A 22451-nucleotide genomic window follows, 5' to 3' on the forward strand; every position below is an offset into this window, starting at 1 on the left:
TCATTATTCATTTTTCAGCTATGTAGCCATTCTTATTTTTGTCTAATCTGTTGAGTTTGTTCAGCTGTTCCATATTTCAGATGCAGTATTTCCATTTGGTTCTGTATAATTGCTTCTTCCTTATTGTTTTCCTCTTATCTCTGTGTGGATCTTTACTATGCTTATTTTAAGCTCTTCATCTGTCTTGTTCCATTCTGGTTTGTCTAGTACAGTTTGTTCCATTTATTGCTTCTTTTGTTGTGACTGTATTTCTCAAATATCTCATTATTTTCACCTGTGAGCTTGTTTTTTCCTGGGTTTATCAACTTTCTTAGCAAGTGATGTATACTAAAGGGAGAGGCCAAGGTCGGGGCCCTAGGATGTACTTTAAGAAGTGGATTGGGAGCATCAGGGGGCATTTCCCACAGCAAGGTCCCAGGCACCAGAGTCAGACCTTGAACCAAACTGTGGGTCCAATCATGCAGTTTATTGTTTTCTACTAACCTGCTCACAGTGGCTTATTTCTGTGTGTTTTTGCTGCTATTTTATTATATATCCCTGCACTTTGGAACTTTAGCTATGGGTATTCTTTGAGGCCTGGATTTAAAGTGCATTCCTCTAAAGAGTAGTCTGAGTTTGCTTCTTCCAGGCTCCTCAGAACATTACCAACCCAAGACCACTTCAAACTAAATGTTCAGCTTAAGGATTTCGGGGCCACAGAGATAGGATGAATTTCAGCCATGAAGGCATGTGAGTGATTGTTGCTGGTGGTTAAGAACTCTTGATAAGCTTCCCACCCTGCCGCCCCACCCTGAGCTGAGGTTGAGACAGAAAAGTCTCTTCTTTGGGGCCAGCCCAGTGGTGCAGTGGTTAAGTTCGGACGTTCCACTTCGGCGGCCTGGGGTTCGCTGGTTCAGATCCCAGGTGTGGACATGGCACTGCTTGACAGGCCATGCTGTGGTACGTGTCCCACATATAAAGTAGAGGAAGATGGGCATGGATGTTAGCTTAGGGCCAGTCTTCCTCAGCAAAAAGAGGAGGATTGGCAGTAGTTAGCTCAGAGCTAATCTTCCACACAAAAAAAGGTCTCTTCTTGGTGAAGTCAGGGATATTTTTTTTCATTCTCAGCAACAAAGTCAATCCTTGGGGGTTCCATCATTTTGCAAGCCTCTATGATCTGACCTCCCACCAAGCTAGTCTGAGGCTTTCTTTCCTTTTGACTGCCTAAAGCAAATTAAAATCCAGACTCTAGGCCACCAGGGATCAGCAAATATCCTCAGCAAATGCTGCTTTTAGTGCTCACTTACCCATTCCTTCTCCTATCTGACTTCTGGTTATTCTGGCTTCCTTTACTGTCAGCTCAGTTATGCTTTAAGAAAGTATTTTTGTGGTTTGTCAAAATTGCACCCAGCACTTTAAGGTATTTTATATTGAGAGAGATTTCTCTGCACATCTAATCTTCCATAATGTCAAAAACAAAAGCCCTATATATATTTTGTATAAAAATAGTTATATCTATATATAAACATATAATATATAAATAATATACAATATAATGTAGAAATAGTAAGAGTTCTATATTAACTGTCCATTCCCACAGTCCAGTTTGTAAGTCAGTCTGTCCCATGTCACCTACAGTGCATCAGGTGTCCTAATGAAAGAAGGAGTCCCATAACGAGGAAGGGTTGACACTGGTAACTTCATTTACTAAAATGGGACTCTTTCTGTGTCAGTTTCACCAGAAACCCCAAAGGCTGAGAACAAAACAATAGGTGCCAAGTCCATCCCCATTCTAAAGGGAGGAGGAGCTAGATCAGCTGTGGCCACATGCTGAGAGACTGTGAAGCTCGTACTCAGAAGCACTAGCTCATGCTGCGGAGGATGAGCTCGGCATCCACCTCCGCGCTATATGAGAGAATATGAGAGGATTTCTTTGGAAGCAGTTGTTGTGTGCTGGACATTTCCCTTCTCCCCATGCAGGAGAGGGTGGGGGTGCTCCTCTTCACCTCATGCCAATGAGGGGGCACTTCAAGAGGACCATTTGGAAAGCCTGACACATCCTATGGAGTTTGAGAGACACAGGGACTTGTGTCTGACTCACTTTTAAAAGTCTAAAGATAAATTGTAGGTGGCTAGCTCCTTGAGAAGACAGAAGAGGAGAGAAGACTGCATTCGGAATGGCTTACACTCCCAAAGTTCCTGAATTCCTATGGACCTCAAGTGGTTCTCAAGGAAAGGAGACAGATTTGGTGATTTTAAAAAGGAATCCAGCCAACAAGAACACATGGAGGGATGAAATGGCCTCAATGGAAGTGAGGCTGCTGGAAACTAAGGGGCTGGGGCAGGAATCCTAAGTAACTAGAGAAGTCATGCCTACAAGGAACTACAGACGAGAGATCTCCAGTGATGGAGAAACTCCTGAGGACGCATGAGAAAGCACCTATGAGAAAAGCAGCAGCACTGGAATCTGCTACTCCCAGGGGACACTAACGCCAGTTTACAACCCTACCAATCAAGTCAGACCTTAGCTCTTCCCTCCTTTGCTGCTGGTGGAGAGCGGGTCCAGGACAGCAGCTAGCAAGGGGGGAGCAAGGGGGGAGGAGGCAGTGTGTGCGAAACAGACGTGCCTCTGACCATGACCCCCATTCTCCCGTAGATTTCCAGGCTGGTGGAGGGAGAAGTTTTAAATTAACTGACATCTGAAGCTTTGATATGACACTGGATGAGGCTTGTTAATACCTAGAAAAAGAGACTATTTTTTTTAAATGATGATGATGATGATAACTCTTTAACCTATTTGTTACCTAAGAGATTGGAAAAGCTATAAATTTCATCCAGGCATAGGAAAGAACAAATCATTACAGCAGGTTTGTAGGGCACTCATGAGAAAACAAAGCTGCTTTCTAGTTATGCCTTCCAAGTCTAGCTTGTTCCACGAACAGGTTGCATTTGAGAAGCAGAAGAGCAGATCAGGGAGATGGAGAGGTTGGTCATGTCCTCCAGCCCTCACTGCTCAGCCCACAGCAACCTCAGCTGACAATGGGGAGAACTTTTATTGGGTGAAGTTTGGAATTTTAATGTTATACAGATTGGACTTTTTTAAAACCAAAGGGAAAAAGGCTAACTCTCATGTTACTTCCTGGAAAAGCTGTGGGAACCATCTGTGATTTCGTGCTGGAAAGGAAGAAGTCAGACAGGAGGTTTGCAAACAGGGAGAGGAATGAATTGCTCTCTGCTTGCATCTAGCAAGTCCAGCTTGCTTGCTAATGTCACACTTACTTCTGAGTATTTTGTACTACAGTTTATATGCTACAGGAGGTTATTAATAAGGTTAATTTGATTACAAGTAAGACCCTTAAATAGTAGAAACTACTATGTAATGGGAAGTAGCCATGAAAATCCTGTAAACCACACAGAGATCAAGTGATTATCTTGCTGGAAAGTATTTACAAGAGTTGTCAAACTTAAAAATTACTGATTTTTCTTTTACAAAAGAAGCAAGTGTTTTTCATTTGCTGTCCTTTTCTGTGATGACAAGAGGCTATCAGGAGTATGCTGCCATGCTGTCTATAGTCTGTTTTTTGGCTGCCAGCATTCATTCCCACATCCTTCTGTGCTACTCTCTGTGTCACAGGGACTAGAAATCTGGAAACTACATTTCCCAAACGCCTTTGCCTTCAAGGTTCTGGATGTGATTTCTTTTTGCCAGTGTATTCATGTGAGATTTTGTAGGTGGGAGGAAAAAGTGGTATTTTTTTTCTCTAGCAGCATCTAGCAAAATGGGTAGGCCATGGTAGACTTAGAGTTCTGCTGTAGCTTCCAAGTGACCCCGTCAGCCCAATATCTCAGTACTTAGGGGCAGCTCTGATCAGCAGTGGGGGTTCCCTGCATTTTCCTGACCTGGGGGACAGCAGGAGCCTTCTAATACTCTGAACTGCTGAACGTCAGTGGCAACTTCCCTAAGTCCTGCAGTTCTTCTGCTAGTGCCATAAACATCTCAATGCCCTGCACTCGAAAGGCCTACGGTGGTTTCTCTTTTTCTGACTGAGCCCTGATGGATACAGCTGCCTAGCTGATATTTTGAAAGAAATGAACATACTTAATGGGTCCCTTTAAGTTAAAAGTAATTTTTTAATGCTATAAGTGAGGCATTAACTATGCCTTTTAAAAAGAAACTCATGCTATAGAGAAATTTGAAAATGGATGTTTAGAAATGTTTATCACTATGTGATTTCATTGCCCAAAATAATGTGTTAAACCAAGATTTTCAAAATAATGAAGCATACTGAATTACACTGTTTTCAATAAAATAAACAATGTTTCTTTACTGAGAGAAATTAGGACTTTTTTTTTACTGTTAATAAATAAAAGTATTTTCAAAATAGTTTATTTCATTTTTAAAACAACCTTATTTCTATTTTGTGCATGCTGTAAATGTACATACTACATTGATTCAGTAGTACATGTATATAACTTTAAAATAAAGACTTATGGGGGAGGCACACAATTTTTACCACTATAGATATACAATCAAAAAAGTTTTGAAATCACTGCTTTAGGACACACCTCTATATTATCACAATTGATGGAAGCGAGTGCCTACATGCGTATACTCTCTCAGATATACCCTCTTTTATTACTCCTGGCTCTCTCCAACCAAAATTTCCCCCAGATTCCCATGTGCATGGCCAAACAGCCAGTCACTGCTCTTGTTAGAGAGTTAAGACTGGACTCTTGGGGGTCTACCCCCACAGTTTCATGGGCATAGAAAACTTGTCCTAGAACTCCTCCTTTACCCTCACAGAGCTTGAAGGACAGAATAATGGTGGCCACACAGTGGTTGAGGGATGGAGGTGGGGTCTCTCTACGTAAAAGCATGGGCATTGCCCCACCCCAACATGTGCACACACACAAGCTGAAGATCCCAGATCCCTCACATCATTTGGGTCTTTGCTCAAATGTCTCCTTATCAGTAAGGACCTCCCTGAACACATTATAAAACAGCAGATCCCAATCACCTGCCTCTGGCTTTATTTTTGTCCATAGCACTCATCACCATTTGACAAGTTTTATGTTTATTTGATTATTGGCTGTCTTCCCCTTTGCAGAATGGAAACTTCATGAGTGTAGGACATTTTACCTATTCTGCCTGCTTTTCTTTCCCTAGCATCTAGAAGAGTGCCTGACTCAAAGCAGATGCTCAATAAAAATTCATTGATTGATAAAATATTTGCTTTCCCAGCCTCCCTTGACCAAGACAGGGGAACATGACCCCTGCCACGCTAATTAAAATTACTCACCCCAGAACGGAACTCTTGGGTAATGACTTCACCCATTCTGGCACAAGTGGAAGCAGAGAAGTCAGCTACAGCCAGTGTCCTGGAGCAGCAGCTCTGGTGCCAGCGTCGTCACTGTCAACTGTCACTGTGTCAGCATTGCAAGCTGTAGCAACCGTGCCTGGTGCTGTTTTCACTGGACCAGATCTGGGGCAGGATTTTGGGTGAGGTTCTTGGCTGTGTAGCTTCCAAGCCTGGTCTCTAGCCTTACCAGGAAATTCTGAGAATCATCCAGCATCTTTTTAATAAGAATGCCTTTTCTGCTATAAAACTTAAAAAAAAAAATTTTTTTAACAGGCATCAGATTGCCTGGGGTCAAACACAGGCTTCACCACTGACCAGTTAGTAATGTTGGCTGAACCATGAAGCTGCTCTGAGCTTGTTCCCACATTTTTTAGTGGGTAAAATCAGAGGATACCTCATAGGACTCTGGTGAGGGTGAAATGAGAGGTTGCCTGTAAAGTGCCCTGGGATGTAGTTCACACACTTGCAACCCTAGGTTATATAAGGCCAACAGAAGTGTTTTGTTTGACTGTTGTTTTTAACTGATTGCTAACATTTAAAAGTTAGGGCATTTCATAACGATTCTAGATTTACAACTTCTCTTGAAAAATCAGAAGCTCTGGCAACACTGGGACCACATTCCTACTTTGCAACAAGGAGATTGTGCTGCAAAGAGCCTAGCTCCTTTGGAGGAGGTGGGAACCCACCTGGCCTGATTCACTTGTTACCTGCCTGGTCTCTGCTGTAGTGTTTGTTTGTAGCCCTGCACTAGGAATATAAAGATTTCTTAAAGCTACAAAATTAAAAAGCTGGGCTGGGGCCAGCCCATGCCTGAGTGGTTAAGTTTTTGTGCTCCGCTTCGGTGGCCCAGGGTTTTGCCAGTTCAGATCCTGGGTGCAGACATGGCACCACTTATCAGGCCATGTTGAGATGGTGTCCCACACGTGACAACTAGAAGGACCCACAACTGAAAATATATACAACTATGTCCCCTGGGGCTTTGGGGAGAAAAAGGAAAAAAAAAAAAAGTTGGGCTAAATTGTCACTAAGAACTTTTTCAGACTGACTTGGTTTTCTACTGTTGCACAGTAATTCCAAAACGTGTGAATTATTACCAAACAACAGCCAACATGCTGTGGCAGCAACCCACATCCAAAATAGAGGAAAATTGGCACAGTTGTTAGCTCAGAGTCAATCTTCCTCAAGTAAAAAGAGGAAGACCAGAAACAGATGTTAGGTCAGGGCAAATCTTCCAAAGCAAAAAAAAAAAAAGAAGAAAGAAGAAAGAAACATTTTTTAAAAACCACCTGCAATGCTGGGTCAGCTACCATGGCCAGCCACATACAAGCCCTGAGCAACATGGGAAGGAAAAACTCTTTCACAGAGGGGGAGGAAGTAGAGGCAGCTAGTATAAACAAACAGTCCATTAGAGGAGACTGGGATTCAAGAAGTGCAGTGGCTTTTCAATGGCTGAGTTGTAAGAATCTCACTGGCTGAGCTGTTGCCGGGCAAGAAGAGAAAGTGTTCTTCCTGTAGGCTCTGCTGTCTTGTTAGGGCACGAGAGCCGGTGCTTCTGGCCTCCTGAGTCCATTTTAAATGAAGTTTCCATTTATTAATTATCACAATTCACATGAAGTCATACTAGTTTCCTCTTCTGTTGATTCTGGAAGCTCACGGTTCCAGCCAGAATATGAAAGGTTACATCGAAGTTGGCCACAGCTAGCGCTGGTGGACCCTGACAGAGCCCCAGGAGAGACCTGTGAGAGTGGGAAGTCACAAGGCTGAGCAGTTGCACCTTGGCTCGTGGAGGATGATGAAGCTGAGACACAGGTAATCTAGTCCGTAAAAGCTAAGATCACATAGGTAACGCAGAAAATCTAGAGGAGCTCAGCGGAGTGAATCATTTTAACCTTGCCATGTTGACCACAAGGACCTAGGGCCGTGTCTATCTAGACTTCCCCAGGAAACGTGAAGCGCAAAAGGTAAATAGGAATACTAATACAAACGGTCAAGTTCCAAGCAGAGGGAGTAACAAGGTGTGCGGAGGAAGACGAGGAGAGAATTTCATATACCTGCAGCAGAGGGTGAGAGATGAAGGTTGAGACATACAGGCAAGGGTGATTTAGGCAGGGTCCAGCAGTTTGAACTTTCCCTTAGGGGCAGTGGGGAGCCACTGAGAGATTTTAAACAAGGGATGAGGTCGCTGAGACTCACAAAGAGAAGTGACTTGTCCAAGATATACACTTAGGCACAGAACCAGAAAACGAACTAACTCCCAATTATTTCTAATTAACTAATTCCTAATGAGTCAACTACCAATTCCTCGCTGTCCCACGCTTATCACTGACCGCCAAGCCAGAACACAAGGCATACGTTTTCAACTCGCCACTGGCTCTGCGGAAATAGCCTCAGCGCTTCAACCGGAAACAGAAGATAACCGCTACAGACGCCACCTAACTGCCGGCTGGAACCAAGCTGAGTCCGGAAAGCCGCAAGACCGGAAGGGCCCGGCTGTTTCCGGTAAAAACGCGACAGAGCAGAAGCTCAGGGGGCGAGTCTCCGAGATTCGGCCGGTGAGCCCAGCGCGCTCGGCTCCGCGACGCCGACATGCCCGCTTTTGCGCAGGCGCGGGGGCTCCTGCGCAAGCAAACGCGTACGCAAAATCGTGCGCGCGCCGGTTCTCCGCCCGGCGCCTCGGAGCTGCCTCAAGGGTAAAACCTTTGGAGCTGTTACGCGGGCTTTTGTTCTCTGAACTACACCTCCCAGCATGCCCGGCCCCTCATATTGGCAGTAGGTGTGGTTTCCCAAGATAGGGTGAAAGAAACGTGATGATGACGTGCCAACAGGGAAAAACCTGAATACGTTGTTTGAGCACGTCGTTCGCAGAAGCCCCAGTGGCCTAATGGATAAGGCATTGGCCTCCTAAGCCAGGGATTGTGGGTTCGAGTCCCATCTGGGGTGGTTAGTGTTTTTCTGCCTTTAAAATGCCTTTTTCCTTTTCTAAACAATTAGAGCGAAATATGCTAACTTAATTTTACCTTTTAAAAATGGGAAGTGTATGTGGGGTTTTCCTAGGTGTTGGGCTACAGTTTATGAGAATCAACATACTCCATTTCTTTCCTCTGAGCCCTACGTCCCGTAAGATTTCTGGGAAGTTGATACGTTGAATTTTGATATTCCCTCTAGAAATCAAAAGTCGTCTCAGCGTGTTCTATTTCAAATCAATACCCACTCCCGCCAAGCCCTCTTCTTTTCGAGACTCAGCGGTCTGCCAGCTAATGGCTTCTTAAATTACTCAGTAAGGAAGGGACCTCCTTTTTCCTCGCCCGGCCTCTCTCAGGGTTTCTTAAGGATCTGGTTATTCAGTTGCACTCGGCTTTCGTTTGCTTTTCTCTTAACTCCTTGGGGGCGTTGCTCGGCGTTTGATTAATAAGGGCCCGCAGAGCAGGGAGGTGAGACGTTCCTGGGCTCCGCCGTCGATAGGGCGCGCGGAGGTCTTGGTCGGGGTCCCGCCAATGAGCGGCTGGGCTGGCGGGCGCCGTCAGGGCGGTGTGGGCGCCGTCGTCACCGGGTTCGGAGGACGGGAAAATGGCGGCCTTAGGGTCGCCGGCGCGCACTCTGCGAGGCCTGCTACGGGAGTTGCGCTACATGAACGCGGCCACCGGCCGCCCCTATCGCGACACTGCGGCCTATCGGTACCTCGTGAAAGCTTTCCGTGCACATCGGGTACGGAAGCCCGTGTCCGGTTCCAGCGTCCCTTCCCGGGAAGGGAGGGAGAGTCGGGTCTGGGGCGCCTGCATTTCTGAGGCCAGCCCTTCCACCCAGCCCCCGTTCCGGCCAAGCAAACCCAGGCTCTCGGCTCTGGTCTGTGGCCTAAGCCCGGGGCCTGACCAAGGGCCAGCGGGAGAGCACAGCCGCCCTGGCCTGGCGCCGTCCCCGGGGATTTCGTTGGCCGGTCTTTGCATGTGTAGACGGAAAGTCAGAGAAAGGGAAATGGGAGAAAAAAAAAACGGTGCACTTGGTGGCGAGTGTAGGGTCACCAGCCACAGCATCTGTCCAGCGTTCCCCTCCCCCTTCCCCTAGTAGAGCTATCCTGAGAAGCAACTTTTGAGGCAGGAAACTGTAATACGGTGAAGGATATGGGGAGCTTCTTGAAGAGCAGGAACTGTTTTTTACTTATGTTGTATCTCCACCACTTAATAGTGCCTTCTAGAGCGAAGTAGAAACCTATAATGAGGTTGTACTGTCCGTTACCACGTGATTATGCCCAGATGCCTTCTTTCTATCTAGCAGATAAATACGAACATAGGGGAAGCCATCCTTGGGATATCCCGTGTGAAATCCACACTTGATATCCGCCTTCGGCACGAGCGGGTGGAACAGTTTCATTTTTCAAATGGGGCAACTGAGGCTCAGGGACAGTGACCTGTACAAGGACGTGTATAAGAACAACTAGAACCTAGGTAACCTGGTACCCAAAAAGGGGTCTTCCATTTAATTGCTGCCTTTGGAGTTATGGATCGGGCTTGGAGAAAAGTGGCAGCCTATCTCTGAAGTAGGAAATTGAATTGGCCTTTAGGGAAGGAAGCTCACTGTCCTTTGAGCAATGTGGGAAAGGGAGAACCGTCCTCCTAACTCAAATTTCTGAGCCATGGAAGTTGGAATGCAAAATGAAATTCAACTAATTTTTTAAAGGCCACAATGCTAAGGACTTCTAGGAACTTGGCTACAAACGACGAGTAAGATGCACATGGGTCTTGTGTTTTAAGAAGCTTACAGTCCAATTGAGGAGCCATACAAGGAAGCACTTAGAATAAATAAGTGCTGAGGGAGTAAACAGGAGGTCCTAGTATAAAGAAGGGTAGGCTTTCAGGAGGAAATTCATTAAACAGGGATTAGAAGGATAAACTGGAACCAGTAAGCAAATGGGGTTGGGGAAGATGAAGTCCACTTGAAAGAAGCTGCACAACTGGAAGCCCAGAGGTGAGAAGAGCTGCCAGTGGAGAATGGTTCAAGCTTAGGGTGTGGTGGGTGAAGTGGAGCGAGATGTGGTAGGCAGGAACTTAAACTGGACTGTAAATGTAACGGGAGGTCATTCTGATTTTTAAGAAGGTGACATGGTTATAGTCCTATGTTATGTAGGCAACATTATTGCCCTTGAGAGAGGCTTGGTAATGGCTCTGAAATTTCTTGGAAATACTTGTGAAATTCATGCTAAAAATTCCAGAAGCACCACTCTGGAATGCATACGTGGATGTGGGGAATGGTTTTTATTTCCTGCTGGCTCAGAGGTAATTCAGTAACCATCTTTGCCCCTTTTCTCTATCCTTTCCCGAGGCTGAAGGGATTCAATTAAGGAGGAACCTCCTCTTTCTCCTTAGGGAAAATATACTATTTCATTTGATCTCTTTTGGTCTCCTGTGATTTCCTTACTGTGTATTTTGCTGACCCTTCTCTCCTGACTCAGGATGAGCTGAATCAAGATCAATATTCTCCTGTCCTACAGTAATATAGAATTCCTGTTTCAAATCCTGTCAATTTGGGCTTAGGAAATAGAAATGAGTGTTACCCTTTGTTGAGGTGTGACATTGGTGTTCATCTTTAATAAATCTTTTTTTTCTTCTGCTTCTCCCCAAAGTCCCCCAGTACATAGTTGTATATTTTAGTTGTAGGTCCTTCTGGCCCTGCTATTTGGGACACCACTTTAGCATGGCTTGATGAACAGTGCTAGGTCCGCACCCAGGATCCGAACCGGTGAAACCCTAGGCCGCCAAAGCGGAGCGTGTAAACTTAACCACTAGGCCACAGGGCCAGCCCTTCATAAATTTTTTTTTTTTAAAGATTTTATTTTTTCCTTTTTCTCCCCAAAGCCCCCCAGTACATAGTTGTATATTTCTCATTGTGGGTTCTTCTAGTGGTGGTATGTGGGACGCTGCCTCAGCGTGGTTTGATGAGCAGTGCTATGTCCGCGCCCAAACCAAGGAAACACTGGAACGCCTGCAGCGGAGCGCGCGAACTTAACCACTCGGCCATGGGACCAGCCCCCAGCCCTTCATAAATTTTTAATTATAAAAAGTTATATTGACTAAAGCAGATGAATTCTATTTTCAAGCAGTTTATAAGTGCCATTTTCACACAATGTGATCTACAGATCTTAAACCATACATTCTAGTTTTCAGAGTCCTACCTTAAATATTCAACTAAAGAAAGGTGAAAGAAAGGGGATTATGTGGGCAGTGGTGCCCAGAGATTAATCCACGGTTGGAAAGGGCTCCTTAAGTCATTTGAGGCTGTGCCCACATCTCTGTCTCACCTTTCCTGCCATTTTCTCAAAACCTTAGAACACAAAACTAGTCAAGTAAAAGACAGTGTACTAACTTAATCTAGAAATTAATTATGATGAAGAAAAAACAAGGTTTGGAGTCATTAGGGACTTCCAAATGGACATGGAGTTTCCAGCTACTTAAGATCATCAGAATCTGGATTTTTCAGATGGATAAATAAATTGTGAGAGTGAATATAATTAAGTAACATGAATATATGCCTGTTACTTTTATATATAAAACATTTATTTTGTTACTGTTGAGGACAAAGCTATTATTTTCAGACAAAATAAGTTTTTAATTTTCATTGAAATGAAAGGCATGTGCCACATTAACCAAAGTCACAACCATAAGGCAGTCCTTCATTTGTTTGAAGGGGAGCAAGTTCTGTATTATATTCCTTGGGTGACATTAATGATTAGTGACCTGATTATAGTTCCCCATCTCTGCCATTAACCAACCACCAAGACTCTCTGGGCTTTAATTTCCTCTTTTATAAAATGAGGGAATTGAAAAGGGAAGACTTTCCAGTATTAAAATGTGAGGACACTCAATGAAGCTCCTCAGAGAAAGTCCTTGTAAAATTCGTCTTTGATTAATTGGAGGTCAGCTTTCCTAATCATCAATAATTACAGAGTGCCTCCATTTATGTATTAAGTATCACATATACATGTTTGTATTTCCTCTGTGCAACTTACTTTCATTCTAGAGAATGCTTGTGTGTTAAATCTGTCTCTGTGGCCTTGTATCTGTCGCTGGGCTGTTAATTGAGTATCTGACCTTGCTACTTCTCTAGGTTACCAGTGAGAAGTTGTGCAGAGCCCAACATGAGCTTCATTTCCAAGCTGCCACCTATCTCTGCCTCCTACGCAGCATCCGAGAACACGTGGCCCTTCATCAGGAATTTCATGGCAAGGGTGAGCGCTCAGTGGAGGAGTCCGCTGGCTTGGTGGGTCTCAAGTTGCCCCATCAGCCTGGAGGGAAGGGCTGGGAGCCATGAAAACGGAGAGATTCCTTGGATGCTGCCTTCATACAAGAATTTAATCATTTCTGTCATATGTATTTATAATTAAAGTTTTTTTTAAGTTTAGGATTTTTCTCTGTAATTTTGTTGACTGAGTGTTTCTTAGGGAGGTCTCATCCTTACTCTCAGTTAATTTACTGAACTTCCTACACTACACTGATTGATGTTCTTGATCTGCTTTTAAAACTCTTTATGTTTTTAATTTCAAAAGTAATACAAGCCTATTGTTTTAAGGAATTCAAATGGTACAGACATAAAATAAAAGCCGTCTTTTTTCCCCCTTGTCCCGCCCCTCTGCCATCTCCATTACCAGGTGGTAACCGTTACTAACAGTGTGATGTGCATCTTTCCAGATGTTTCCTATGTGTATATAAACATACAATTATACATATATACTTTATTAAAAAATACACAAATATCACGTGTTAAGGTCCTGGCAGGCAACAGATGGCACACTCAAATAGGGTTACTGAGGAGAGTTAATGGAGGGATATATGAAGATGTGGGGCAACATGGTGAAGCTCCTAGAGGAAAGCACAGTGGGGGAGCTATTACCTCCAGAGGCCTGACAGAGTTGACCCTTAGGACAGGAAGATGGCCACCATTCAACTGCAGGCGCCAGGCAGGAAGTCTAGGGAGAGGGAGATGCAATGAGCACACTGACTTCTCTCCTGCCTTCTAATCTCCCTGTCAAATTGCTCTTCCTCTTGAATTCTCTATCAGGGTGAACAGCTCCACCATGCACATGGCTGACCAAGTCAAAAACTTGGGCTTCCTTCTTTATTCCTCTCTCTCTTCCTTCTCCACACCCAGTCAGCCAGCAAGTTCTGCTTCTGCAATGGCTCTAACATCCTTCTCCTCCCCCATCTTCACTGCCTCTGTTCAAGTTCAAGCATTGATCGTCTTTTAGCTGAACTATTAAATGGTCCCCTTGCTTCTAGCGTCATGAATTCCTCAGGTAAAAATTACTCTCTTTCTGTGAACTACCAACAGTAGTGGTATATGTCAGTTTCTTATAGACATGTCCTATACCCTCTTTTTCCCTGCAAGTGCCTTAAGAATAAGGACCGGGCCAGCCCAGTGGCGCAGCGGTTAAGTTCGCACGTTCCGCTTCTCGGCGGCCCAGGGTTCATTGGTTCAGATCCCGGGTGCGGACATGACACCACTTAGCATGCCATGCTGTGGCAGGCGTCCCACATATAAAGTAGAGGAAGATGGGCACGATGTTAGCTCAGGGCCAGGCTTCCTCAGCAAAAAAGAGGACTGCCAGTAGTTAGCTCAGGGCTAATCTTCCTCAGAAAAAAAAAAAAGAATAAGGACCATGTCTCATTCATCTTTGTAGTTTCCAAAACACCTTCCACAGTCAGTGACTTACATATAGCATTATTCAATCAGTATTTTGAATGCATGGCTCAGTTCTACTCACTAGGGGAGTACAATCTGAACAGAACTATTCATAAAGCATTTTAAAACACCATCTCTTTCTTCTAAGAGATTAACATTAATAGTACTAAGGTCAAACAAGCATTTATTCAATTAAATGGATCAGAAAAAAAGAAATGTTTAACATACTTGTTTCCCCCCCTGCTTTATTTCATGGGCATGGGTATATTAATATTATCTGAAGATGTTTTACTTTGGTAAGATGAAGAAAGCAAAAGGATTAGGACAGGTTGATGTTTTGATTTCCTTTGTTGTTACAATATTGTATCTGCAACAAATAACATTTTGAAAGAAAGAGATTTGAAGCAGAATTGCCTAACAGGGTAAGCATATTGATTATGGGTATGAGTCATATAGACATAGGTTTTAATCCCACCTTTATAATTTACCAGCTGTGTGATCTTGGGCAGGTTAGTTGACCTGAGCTTGTTTCCTCTTCTGTAAAATCAGAATGCCAACAAGGTGGCTGTAATAAATAAGAATAATGTTTACATAAAACACTTGGATAGTACATAATGAGTGCTGGACGAAAAGAAAATCTTACTGTTTTCATCTTTTTACTATACTCTCATTCTTTTATCATGAACCCTTTTCTAAGCCCTATTGTCACCAATCTTCCAAAGTATAGACAAGTTATTTCTTATGGTTTAAAGAACCCACTTAGGCCATTTCTGTCCATATATATTCAAACCTGCAACTCTTATTAATGGTTTTCCCATCAAGAATTAGGTGAACTCAATGTCAGAAATGGAAGGGACTGATTCTGGAACAAAAATGATAAACTTTCTATACTGGGAAGGTCTCAGAACTAGGGAATCCTGAGGTTTGGGCACTGTGTTAACTTACTAGTTAGTGATGTGGTGCATGCTGTATCCCAGTCCTTCATTTGCTTTTTCTTTTACCCTCTCTCCTCTAACTTCACCTGCTTCCTCCCACTGAATTCTGTTAGCATTTAAGTATGCTCAATGCTCTTCCATTTCAAAACAAATACATGGCCTCTAACTCAAATGCCTTTTCAGCTACTGCCTTTTCCTGTTCCTCTTCACAAATTGAATGAATGCATTCAATGAATTGAATGAATTATATTCATTTTCTACATTTTTTAAACATAAAATGAGTTATATTGAGGTCGAATTTACATATAATAACAATACCCACTTTAAGTCTACTGGTCTACGAATAATGCCGAATGCACCTGTGTAGTAACTATCCAAATAAAGCTAGAGAACATTTCCATCTCCCCAGAAAGTTCTCTTGTGCCCATCTGTAGTCAGTTTCCCTTCCCCACATCTGGCAACCACTGACCTGCTTGCTGTCTCTATATATTAGCTTGGCTTGTTCAAGTATTTCATCCAAATGCGGTCATACAGTATGTACTCTTTTGAGTTGGCTTCTTTTGCTCAGCATACTGATTTTGAGATTAATAATCCAGGGGCTGGCCTGGTAGCGCAGCAGTTAAGTTCACGTACCCTGCTTCGGTGGCCCAGGGTTCAGTTGGTTCAGATCCCGGGCACAGACCTAGTACTGCTTATCAAGCCATGCTATGGCAGGCGTCCCACATATAAAGTAGAGGAAGATGGGCACGGATGTTAGCTCAGGGCCAATAATCCTCAGCAAAAAGAGGAGGATTGGCGGCAGATGTTAGCTCAGGGCTAATCCTCCTCAAAAAAATAAATAAATCCATGTTGCGTGTATACATTTTCTGCATTTTTCACTGCCCATGCAACCTCCATCCACTGCAGTCTAGTTTCTGCCCCTCCACTCTACCAGAACTGCCTTGCAAGGTTACAAATGACCTTCAGGTCACTAAACACAGTGGGTCATTCCTTATCTTGATCTCTAGGGAGCATTTGACACTATTGACGATTGCTTCCTCTTCCCTTGACTTTGATGACACCACATTCTTGTTTTCTCTCACTCTAGCCATTTGTCTTCAGTTTCCTCTTCTGCATATCTCCTATATATTGGTGTTCCTCAGGTTCAGACGTAGCTCCTTACCTCACATTCTACATGTTTTCCCCTGGGTAATCACCTCTACTTCCCAGGCTTCAATTATGATCAACAGGCTAACTCCAGTCCAGGCCCCCCTGCCAAGCTGTAGATGTGTCTGCCTAGCAGACAGCACCACTTAGATGACCCAAATGCATCTCAAATTCAATGCCTTCAAAGTGGAGCCTCATCATCTTCCCCTATAAACCTCCTCTCTGGTATTCCCTATCAGTCTATTGACACTTTCACTCAGTCACTCAAGTCAGAAATCTGAATCATTCTTGACTGCTTCCTCTCTTTCATTGTCAGGTCACTAAATTAATTAGATTCTACCTCCACAGAATCTCTATTGCTACTACCCTAGTACAGACCTCTTATATCTTGCATCTCTTTCCTGAACCACTGCCCTCCCTAATTGGTCTAACTCCAAATTGCTCCTTTCAATCAATCCATTTTCCACTGATCTTGTCACTCTCCAGCTTACAACCCTTCAAAGTACAATGTTAACAGGGGCCTCCAGAATCTGGCCTTGCCAAATCTCTTCAGCTTCATCTCTACTCTCCTTATATTTGACAGTCTAGCCATACCAAAATTCACTTCTAGACGCCATGGTCTGTCTTTCAACATTTTGCTGTTCCTTATGCAAGGAAAGCTCTTTCCCCTAATCGTACCCCTTTCCCTAGCTAATTCCTGTTAATTCTTCAGATCTGAGGTTAAATTTCACTTTCTCTCCTTTCCTCCTTCAACAGGCATTTCTGAATGCCTACTATGTATTGGACAGTGGCTTAGCTATCCTTACCTTTTCATTCTTAGAAAAAGTGAAAGTGTCTTTTTTCAAGCAACATGGTTTATATATGCTTATTGCTTTTAATTCCTCCACCTTTAACAGACCAGTCAACTAGCTCTCACTGTTCAGGTTTGGCTCCAGCTGTTTCTCCTCTCCATAAACTTCAGATGTTTATGCACTTTGACTAGAACTGTTTTTGGCTATAAGGTACTAAGTTATTAGTACTCTGCTTGTCCCTTGTCTGGGTAAGCGTTAGGGATACAAATATGAACATGACGATAGGAAAAAAAGGTTCACATACCAGGATTATGTGAGAGGAAAAGAAATCTGTTTTGTTTTAAACTAAAGGTAAGCTAATCCAAGGCACATTCTGTTTGTAAGGTAAGTTTTTAATGCACTCAACTAAAAGATAAATAATTTACACTGAATTTGAATTTTTAAATCTACATTTAAATTAACAGGAACCATGTCTATAAAATTTGATAGGTGAGTACTGATGCCCCCAGAATAACTACAATATTAAATTTTACTATATAGCCTTTAATTATTTACTATATTTAGTTTATAACTTACATTAAAATGAAGAGTTGTCTGCTTGGATAGCTAGCAAAAAGTATGTTACTTGTACCTATTCCAGTTTTTAATTACCTAGTTTCTAGCATGTATAGATTAACTCTACTCTTATATAAGTTCATATTTCCTTATGAGACCTTGCTCCTGAAGAGGAATGGATATCATTGCTAGAATGTACACATAGACATATTCGCAGAGGTTTTTCTTTTTGTTTTTTTTCAGGTAAGATTAATACATAGCTACTAAAATTTAAAAATTTAAAAAATTTACAAACAGAAGAGAACAAACTTTCAATTCTGTTAATGATAGTCTAGGTAATTTAGATTAACCCTTCCGTTGAACACAACTAAAAAATGTGTATGAAATATTTTTTAAAATTCTCTTTTTTGAGGAAGACTAGCCCTGAGCTAACATCTGCTGCCAATCCTCCTCTTTTTGCTGAGGAAGATTGGCCCTGAGCTAACATCTGTGCCCATCTTCCTCTATTTTATACGTGGGACGCCTGCCACAGCATTGCTTGACAAGTGGTTCATAGGTCCTGGCCTAGGATGAACTGGTGAACCCTGGGCCACCAACGCAGCCTGTACGAACTTACCCACTTGGCCACGGGGGTCACTGAAGAGCTATTAAGCTATTAAGATAGGGAAATACTGGGCCAAATCTTAGAAGACAAGAAGTGAAAGTAAGTGTGGCACACAAAGGCACATTTTTTACTTCAGGGCATTTGCCAGTTTAGTAGCAATAGCTTCTGTATTGAAACTGAGCTGCACCTTTGGCCAGCTTGTAGGGCTGGGGAGGCAAAAGGCAAAGTCCAGGGCCCACCAAGGTAGGCACTCTAATAAACCACACCCACTTTAAACTAGAACCCTGAAGTTTACCCTCAAGGGTGAACTGGAAGTGAAAACGTCCTTGCTAGGCTTTCAGCCCAGATTTGTGTCATTTTGGTGGTGAAGAGAAACAGGTCTTGAACCTGTATGATGGTGGTCCTTGACTCGTACTGTCTTCAGTTATCTATCAGGGAAAAATAAAGATCCTCTCCGGAGGAACATAGCATTACAGTATATTGTATTACTTGTATTACTCCTATACATATTTTTTCAAATACAAGTTCAGCACACAAAGATAACCAGACACACACAAAAACAATACCCAGAAGTGAAAACCAGCAGAAACAATAGACAACAGAAACAGAACCACAAAAAACTTCAGATATTAGAATTAGCAAACTCGAATTACAAAGCAGTTATGTTCACTCGGGTCAAAGAATAACCAAGCTTGGAAATTTCATCAGGGAACCAGAAATTATAAAAAAGATGACACAGTAGACTTGAAAAGAACCTAAAAAAAATTCTCTAGAACTGAAAAAATGAAGAATTCAATTAATGGATTTAATAGCAGACTAGATACAGCTGAAGGGAGATTAGTGAACTGTAAAGTTTGTCAGAAAAACATCGCGAAGGCAGCTTGGCAAGACAAAATGGAAAATGCAAAAAGAGTAAAAAGATAAAGAGGATACAGTGAAAACTGCCTAATATACATTTATTTGGAGATCCAGAAGTTGATGAGTGAGAGACAATTTGAGAATAGCTAAAAATTTCCTGGAATTGATAAAAGACCTCAGTTACAGATTCTAAAAGCTCAATGAATCCCAAGCAGAATACATAAAAAAAAAAATCCACACCCAGATACATCATAGTAAAACTGCACAAAACGAAAGGCAAAAAGAACAAAATTTTAAAGCAACCAACTATCTTCAAAGGAGTCTGACTGAGAACTGACTGTGCAGGAGCAATGAAGGTAAAGGGCAGCACAAAGAATCTACATGCTAAAAGAAAACAACCTCCAACCTAGAATTCCATACTGAATAAAAATACTTATCTAGAATTAAGAAAGGCAAAATAAAGATCTTTTCAGATCAACAAAAATGGGACATTCTCCACTAGCTGACCAACACAAAAGTAAACTGAAGCAGGTTAGGCAAACTTCGGTGAAGAAGCAGATAGTAACTATTTCAGTCTTGCAGGCCATACAATATTATGTGTCACAACCACTCAACTCTGCTCTTGTCGTGCAAAAGCAACCACAGACAACAGTAAATGAATGAGCCTGGCAGCATGCCAATCAAACTCTTCAGAAAAATAGGCAGTGGGCTGGATTTGGCCTGTGGATGTAGATTGCTGACTCCTGACCTAAAGTTTAAACTTCAGACAAAAGGGAAATGATCACAGACGGAAAGGCTGAGATTTCAGAAGGAATGTAGGGCAAAGCAAGTGATAAATAAACAAACATCAGTTATATGAAACTCAGTTTTAAAAAACATATAGAACTAAAACATGTGACAAGAGGAGCATAGAACCCGGGAAGAAGTTGAATGGAGTTAGTTTTCTGGGTTCCCTGCATTATCTTTCTGGAGGAAGAGTAAAGGTATTGATTAAATTAGACTTTGATACATTAAGGATGCTTGTAATGACTTCTAGGGTAACCACTCCAAGAATAAAAACAGAATAAAACTTCCAAAGTACTAGAAGGAGAAAAAATGAAATGATTAAAAGGCAGGCAAGGAGAGAAAAGTAAACATAAAACAGGTGAGACAAATAGAAAACATAAGCACTTTAAACCCCAATATGAGTAGTGACACGAATATAAACGTCAACATTTTAGTCTATTTCCCTCCCAAGGATATTGTTCTTCAGGATAAGATCATACTGTATATAAAACAGTGCATCTCCCTAGGACATAATAGTTTGTACATTTTTCTTTTATTGTACATTGTTTTCAAAGAATGGTATTCCTAGTATTTGGAGTTGTTGGAATTTTGAGTTCTCTGAAAAATCAGAGAGAAACTATTTGGCTAATTACTAAAGACAACGTGATTCTACAATTTTTAGTGGCCCAATATGCATTTCAAGGCATCTTGGGACTGATTGCTATTTCATGTTAATTTCTTATTGATCTTGCTAATAAACTATAAGTTCCCAGGCGATGCATATAAAATTTTAATGAAATTTTTTTACCATTACTCCTTTTCGAAATATCTAGGAAGTACCTATGTCTCATCTTAACGAATTAATATTTTACAAAAAGTCAAAAGACCAGGCATGGCTCTGGGCTAGGCATTTTCTGTTAGCTCAGTCAGTCCTCACACAACGCTCTAAAGTATGTGCGTTCACCTCCATTAGACACGAGATTAAGAAACAAATTGCTGAAGGTCCCACAGTTAGTAATCGGTCGACCGAGGGCTGGAGTCCAGGACGACGGCAAGCTCCGAACCCACAGGCTTTCCTCCCCGTTGTCAGTGCTGCCGATACACTGGAAAGGCCTTATTCTTCAAATTTCTCTCTCAAGCAGGAAAAAAAAATCTCTACAAGACCACCTCCTTTCCTTTCTCAGAACACTGCATAATTTTTTAGTTCCACATCTACACTAACAGCTTCCTGCTGTCATCAGTAATGATTAATCCGAATGGGTTAGTTCACCTGTTTCCTAACGTGTTTCAGGTGTTAGTTCCTGAACCTGACTCATCCCAGTGCGGGGGGCTTAAGGCCTCTAGGCCTGGATGAAGGGAACTGAGCCAGATGTCAGGTCCCCAGGGCTCCTTTTGTAGGGGTCAGGCGGCAGGGACAAAAAGCTTGCGTCTACACGATTCTGGGTGGGCCCCTGAAAGCGAGTTAATCGGTCAGCGAGTATTCGTCAGGAATACGCCCATATTAGCTACTAAGACTGCTAACCTCAGTGGAACCGACGGGCTTGGTTTCTACTTACTTTCGACTCGGGCTAACCCTCTAGCACTTTTGCTAATCTGGGTCTGGTTCCCCGGCACACCCGCAGCCAGTAGCGCGAGGTTTGGCGCCTCGGGCGGATCCGGCTGGAGGATCGGTTGAAGCACCAGAGTCTCGCGAGATCTGGGAAGAAGGGGCGGGAGAAGCGCGCGTGCACGCGCCCGAGAGCCGTTAGGGTGGAACCCTTCCCGGGCGGGGCGGGCAGAACAAATGCTGTTGGAAGCCAGTTGGTGGAGCCCCGCGGGAAACGACTAAGCGCGAGGAGCGTGCGCGCTCACGTCGCGGCGACGGTGGCGGCGAGCGGCGTCAGAGCTTGGAGGGGGGGGCTGACGGCTTCTGGCGGGTGGCGGTGTTGGAGGCGGCAGCTTGCTTAGCCCGTATCGCTTCTGCCCCAGGAACCCGACGGAGAGTGAGGGAACGAGGGTCGCTTTCGGGGGCTGCTGCCTTCCACGTACGCGTCGTCGTGAGGAGCGCAGCCCGGAGTCTCCTGCAGCCCCTCCGGCTCCCTCTCCGCACGCCTCGAGGCGCCGGCGGCCACCGAGACAGCGCCTCACCTTCCCCCACCCCTTCCCCTTGTCCCCCCGCCCGAAAGGGCCCGGTTGGCGCCCCACCCCCGCCCGTCCGCCCGCTACGCCGCCGCCATGTCGGCGCAGGCCCAGATGCGCGCGATGCTGGACCAGTTGATGGGCACCTCCCGGGACGGTAAGCCTCTGCCAGCGCCCTGGGGGTGGGGGAGGGGGCCGGGGACGGCGAGGGGAAGGGGCTCGGCGGGCGCACCTGGGCTTGTGTGTGTGGCTGAGTAAGGGGCTCCCAGATTGGTACACGAGGTCCCGGCTCCCGTCCCATCCAATCAGCGCTGGGCAGGCGGGTTTGGGGGGCGGCGACAGGACGGATTGGCGGGAACTGCTGCCAATGGGGTCAGGCGGGGCCTGGAGGCAGAAAGGAGAGTTTGAGCCTTCAGTGTTGACTTGGCTGGGATGGGAGAGCCCACGTCTCTCCTGCGTAGTCGGGCGGCCGGTTTGGTGGCTCCCTGGGTGCCTGGACTGCTAAAGCCTCCGACCCCGGCGCGACGGCCTTCACCCAGGGCTCGGGCTCCCCGTCGCCGCCGCCCTCCAGGGTATCCAGAGAGAACTGCCCCCACCCCTTCCCTGGGCCCGGAGGAAGCCTTCACCGGGAACCCAGGCGCAGGGGTGCTCTCTCGATCCCCGCAGAAAC

General features: G+C 44.1%; 3 protein-coding genes, 2 long non-coding RNA genes and 1 other non-coding gene across 49 annotated transcripts in view; 4 read left to right on the forward strand and 2 right to left on the reverse strand.

Moving 5' to 3' along the window:
• UBN2 (ubinuclein 2) overlaps positions 1–4363 on the forward strand; it is an 89459-nt gene extending 85096 nt beyond the window's left edge. The window contains exon 15 of the mRNA XM_070617887.1: positions 1713–4363. Coding sequence (XP_070473988.1) covers positions 1713–1751 — 39 coding nt within the window. The 3' untranslated portion in view covers positions 1752–4363. The remainder of the gene's footprint in view (positions 1–1712) is intronic.
• LOC139083082 (uncharacterized) lies at positions 4351–7939 on the reverse strand. The gene is made up of 2 exons (XR_011539637.1): positions 7692–7939; positions 4351–7390 (listed from the first exon to the last, which is right to left on the reverse strand). It is a non-coding gene; the product is annotated as an uncharacterized lncRNA (long non-coding RNA).
• FMC1 (formation of mitochondrial complex V assembly factor 1 homolog) lies at positions 7386–12731 on the forward strand. Of its 2 annotated transcripts, none has more exons than XM_008539961.2 (2): positions 7386–8029; positions 12438–12731. In XM_008539961.2, the coding sequence occupies exons 1-2, from the start codon at positions 7622–7624 to the stop codon at positions 12639–12641; spliced, it is 612 nt and encodes a 203-aa protein (XP_008538183.1). In that variant the 5' UTR covers positions 7386–7621; the 3' UTR covers positions 12642–12731. The 2 variants fall into 2 exon arrangements, with proteins under 2 accessions (XP_008538183.1, XP_008538184.1); XM_008539962.2 differs by lacking the exon at positions 7386–8029 and adding an exon at positions 8743–9044.
• TRNAR-CCU (transfer RNA arginine (anticodon CCU)) lies at positions 8207–8279 on the forward strand. The gene has a single exon. It is a non-coding gene; the product is annotated as a tRNA-Arg (tRNA).
• LOC103564313 (uncharacterized) lies at positions 11144–21401 on the reverse strand. 2 transcript variants are annotated; one of them, XR_011539636.1, is made up of 4 exons: positions 21220–21401; positions 14485–14574; positions 13221–13296; positions 11144–11315 (listed from the first exon to the last, which is right to left on the reverse strand). It is a non-coding gene; the product is annotated as an uncharacterized lncRNA (long non-coding RNA). The 2 variants fall into 2 exon arrangements; XR_548038.2 differs by lacking the exon at positions 11144–11315 and having other exon boundaries at positions 13159–13296.
• Positions 21375–22451, forward strand: part of LUC7L2 (LUC7 like 2, pre-mRNA splicing factor) — a 57518-nt gene continuing 56441 nt past the window's right edge. For 34 of the 42 annotated variants that reach the window (XM_070617929.1, XM_070617943.1, XM_070617919.1 and 31 more), the window contains exon 1: positions 21775–21938. Coding sequence is in view for 2 of the 42 variants with exons in the window: in XM_070617904.1 (XP_070474005.1) it covers positions 21878–21938 (61 nt within the window). In the remaining 40 variants the exon portion in view is untranslated. Of the gene's footprint in view, positions 21939–22451 lie in introns of all 42 variants that reach the window. The other 8 variants (XM_070617903.1, XM_070617945.1, XM_070617904.1 and 5 more) reach the window with 7 other exon arrangements.

This window comes from Equus przewalskii, chromosome 4 (assembly GCF_037783145.1).
Source record: "Equus przewalskii isolate Varuska chromosome 4, EquPr2, whole genome shotgun sequence".
Classification (NCBI taxonomy): Eukaryota; Metazoa; Chordata; class Mammalia; order Perissodactyla; family Equidae; genus Equus; species Equus przewalskii.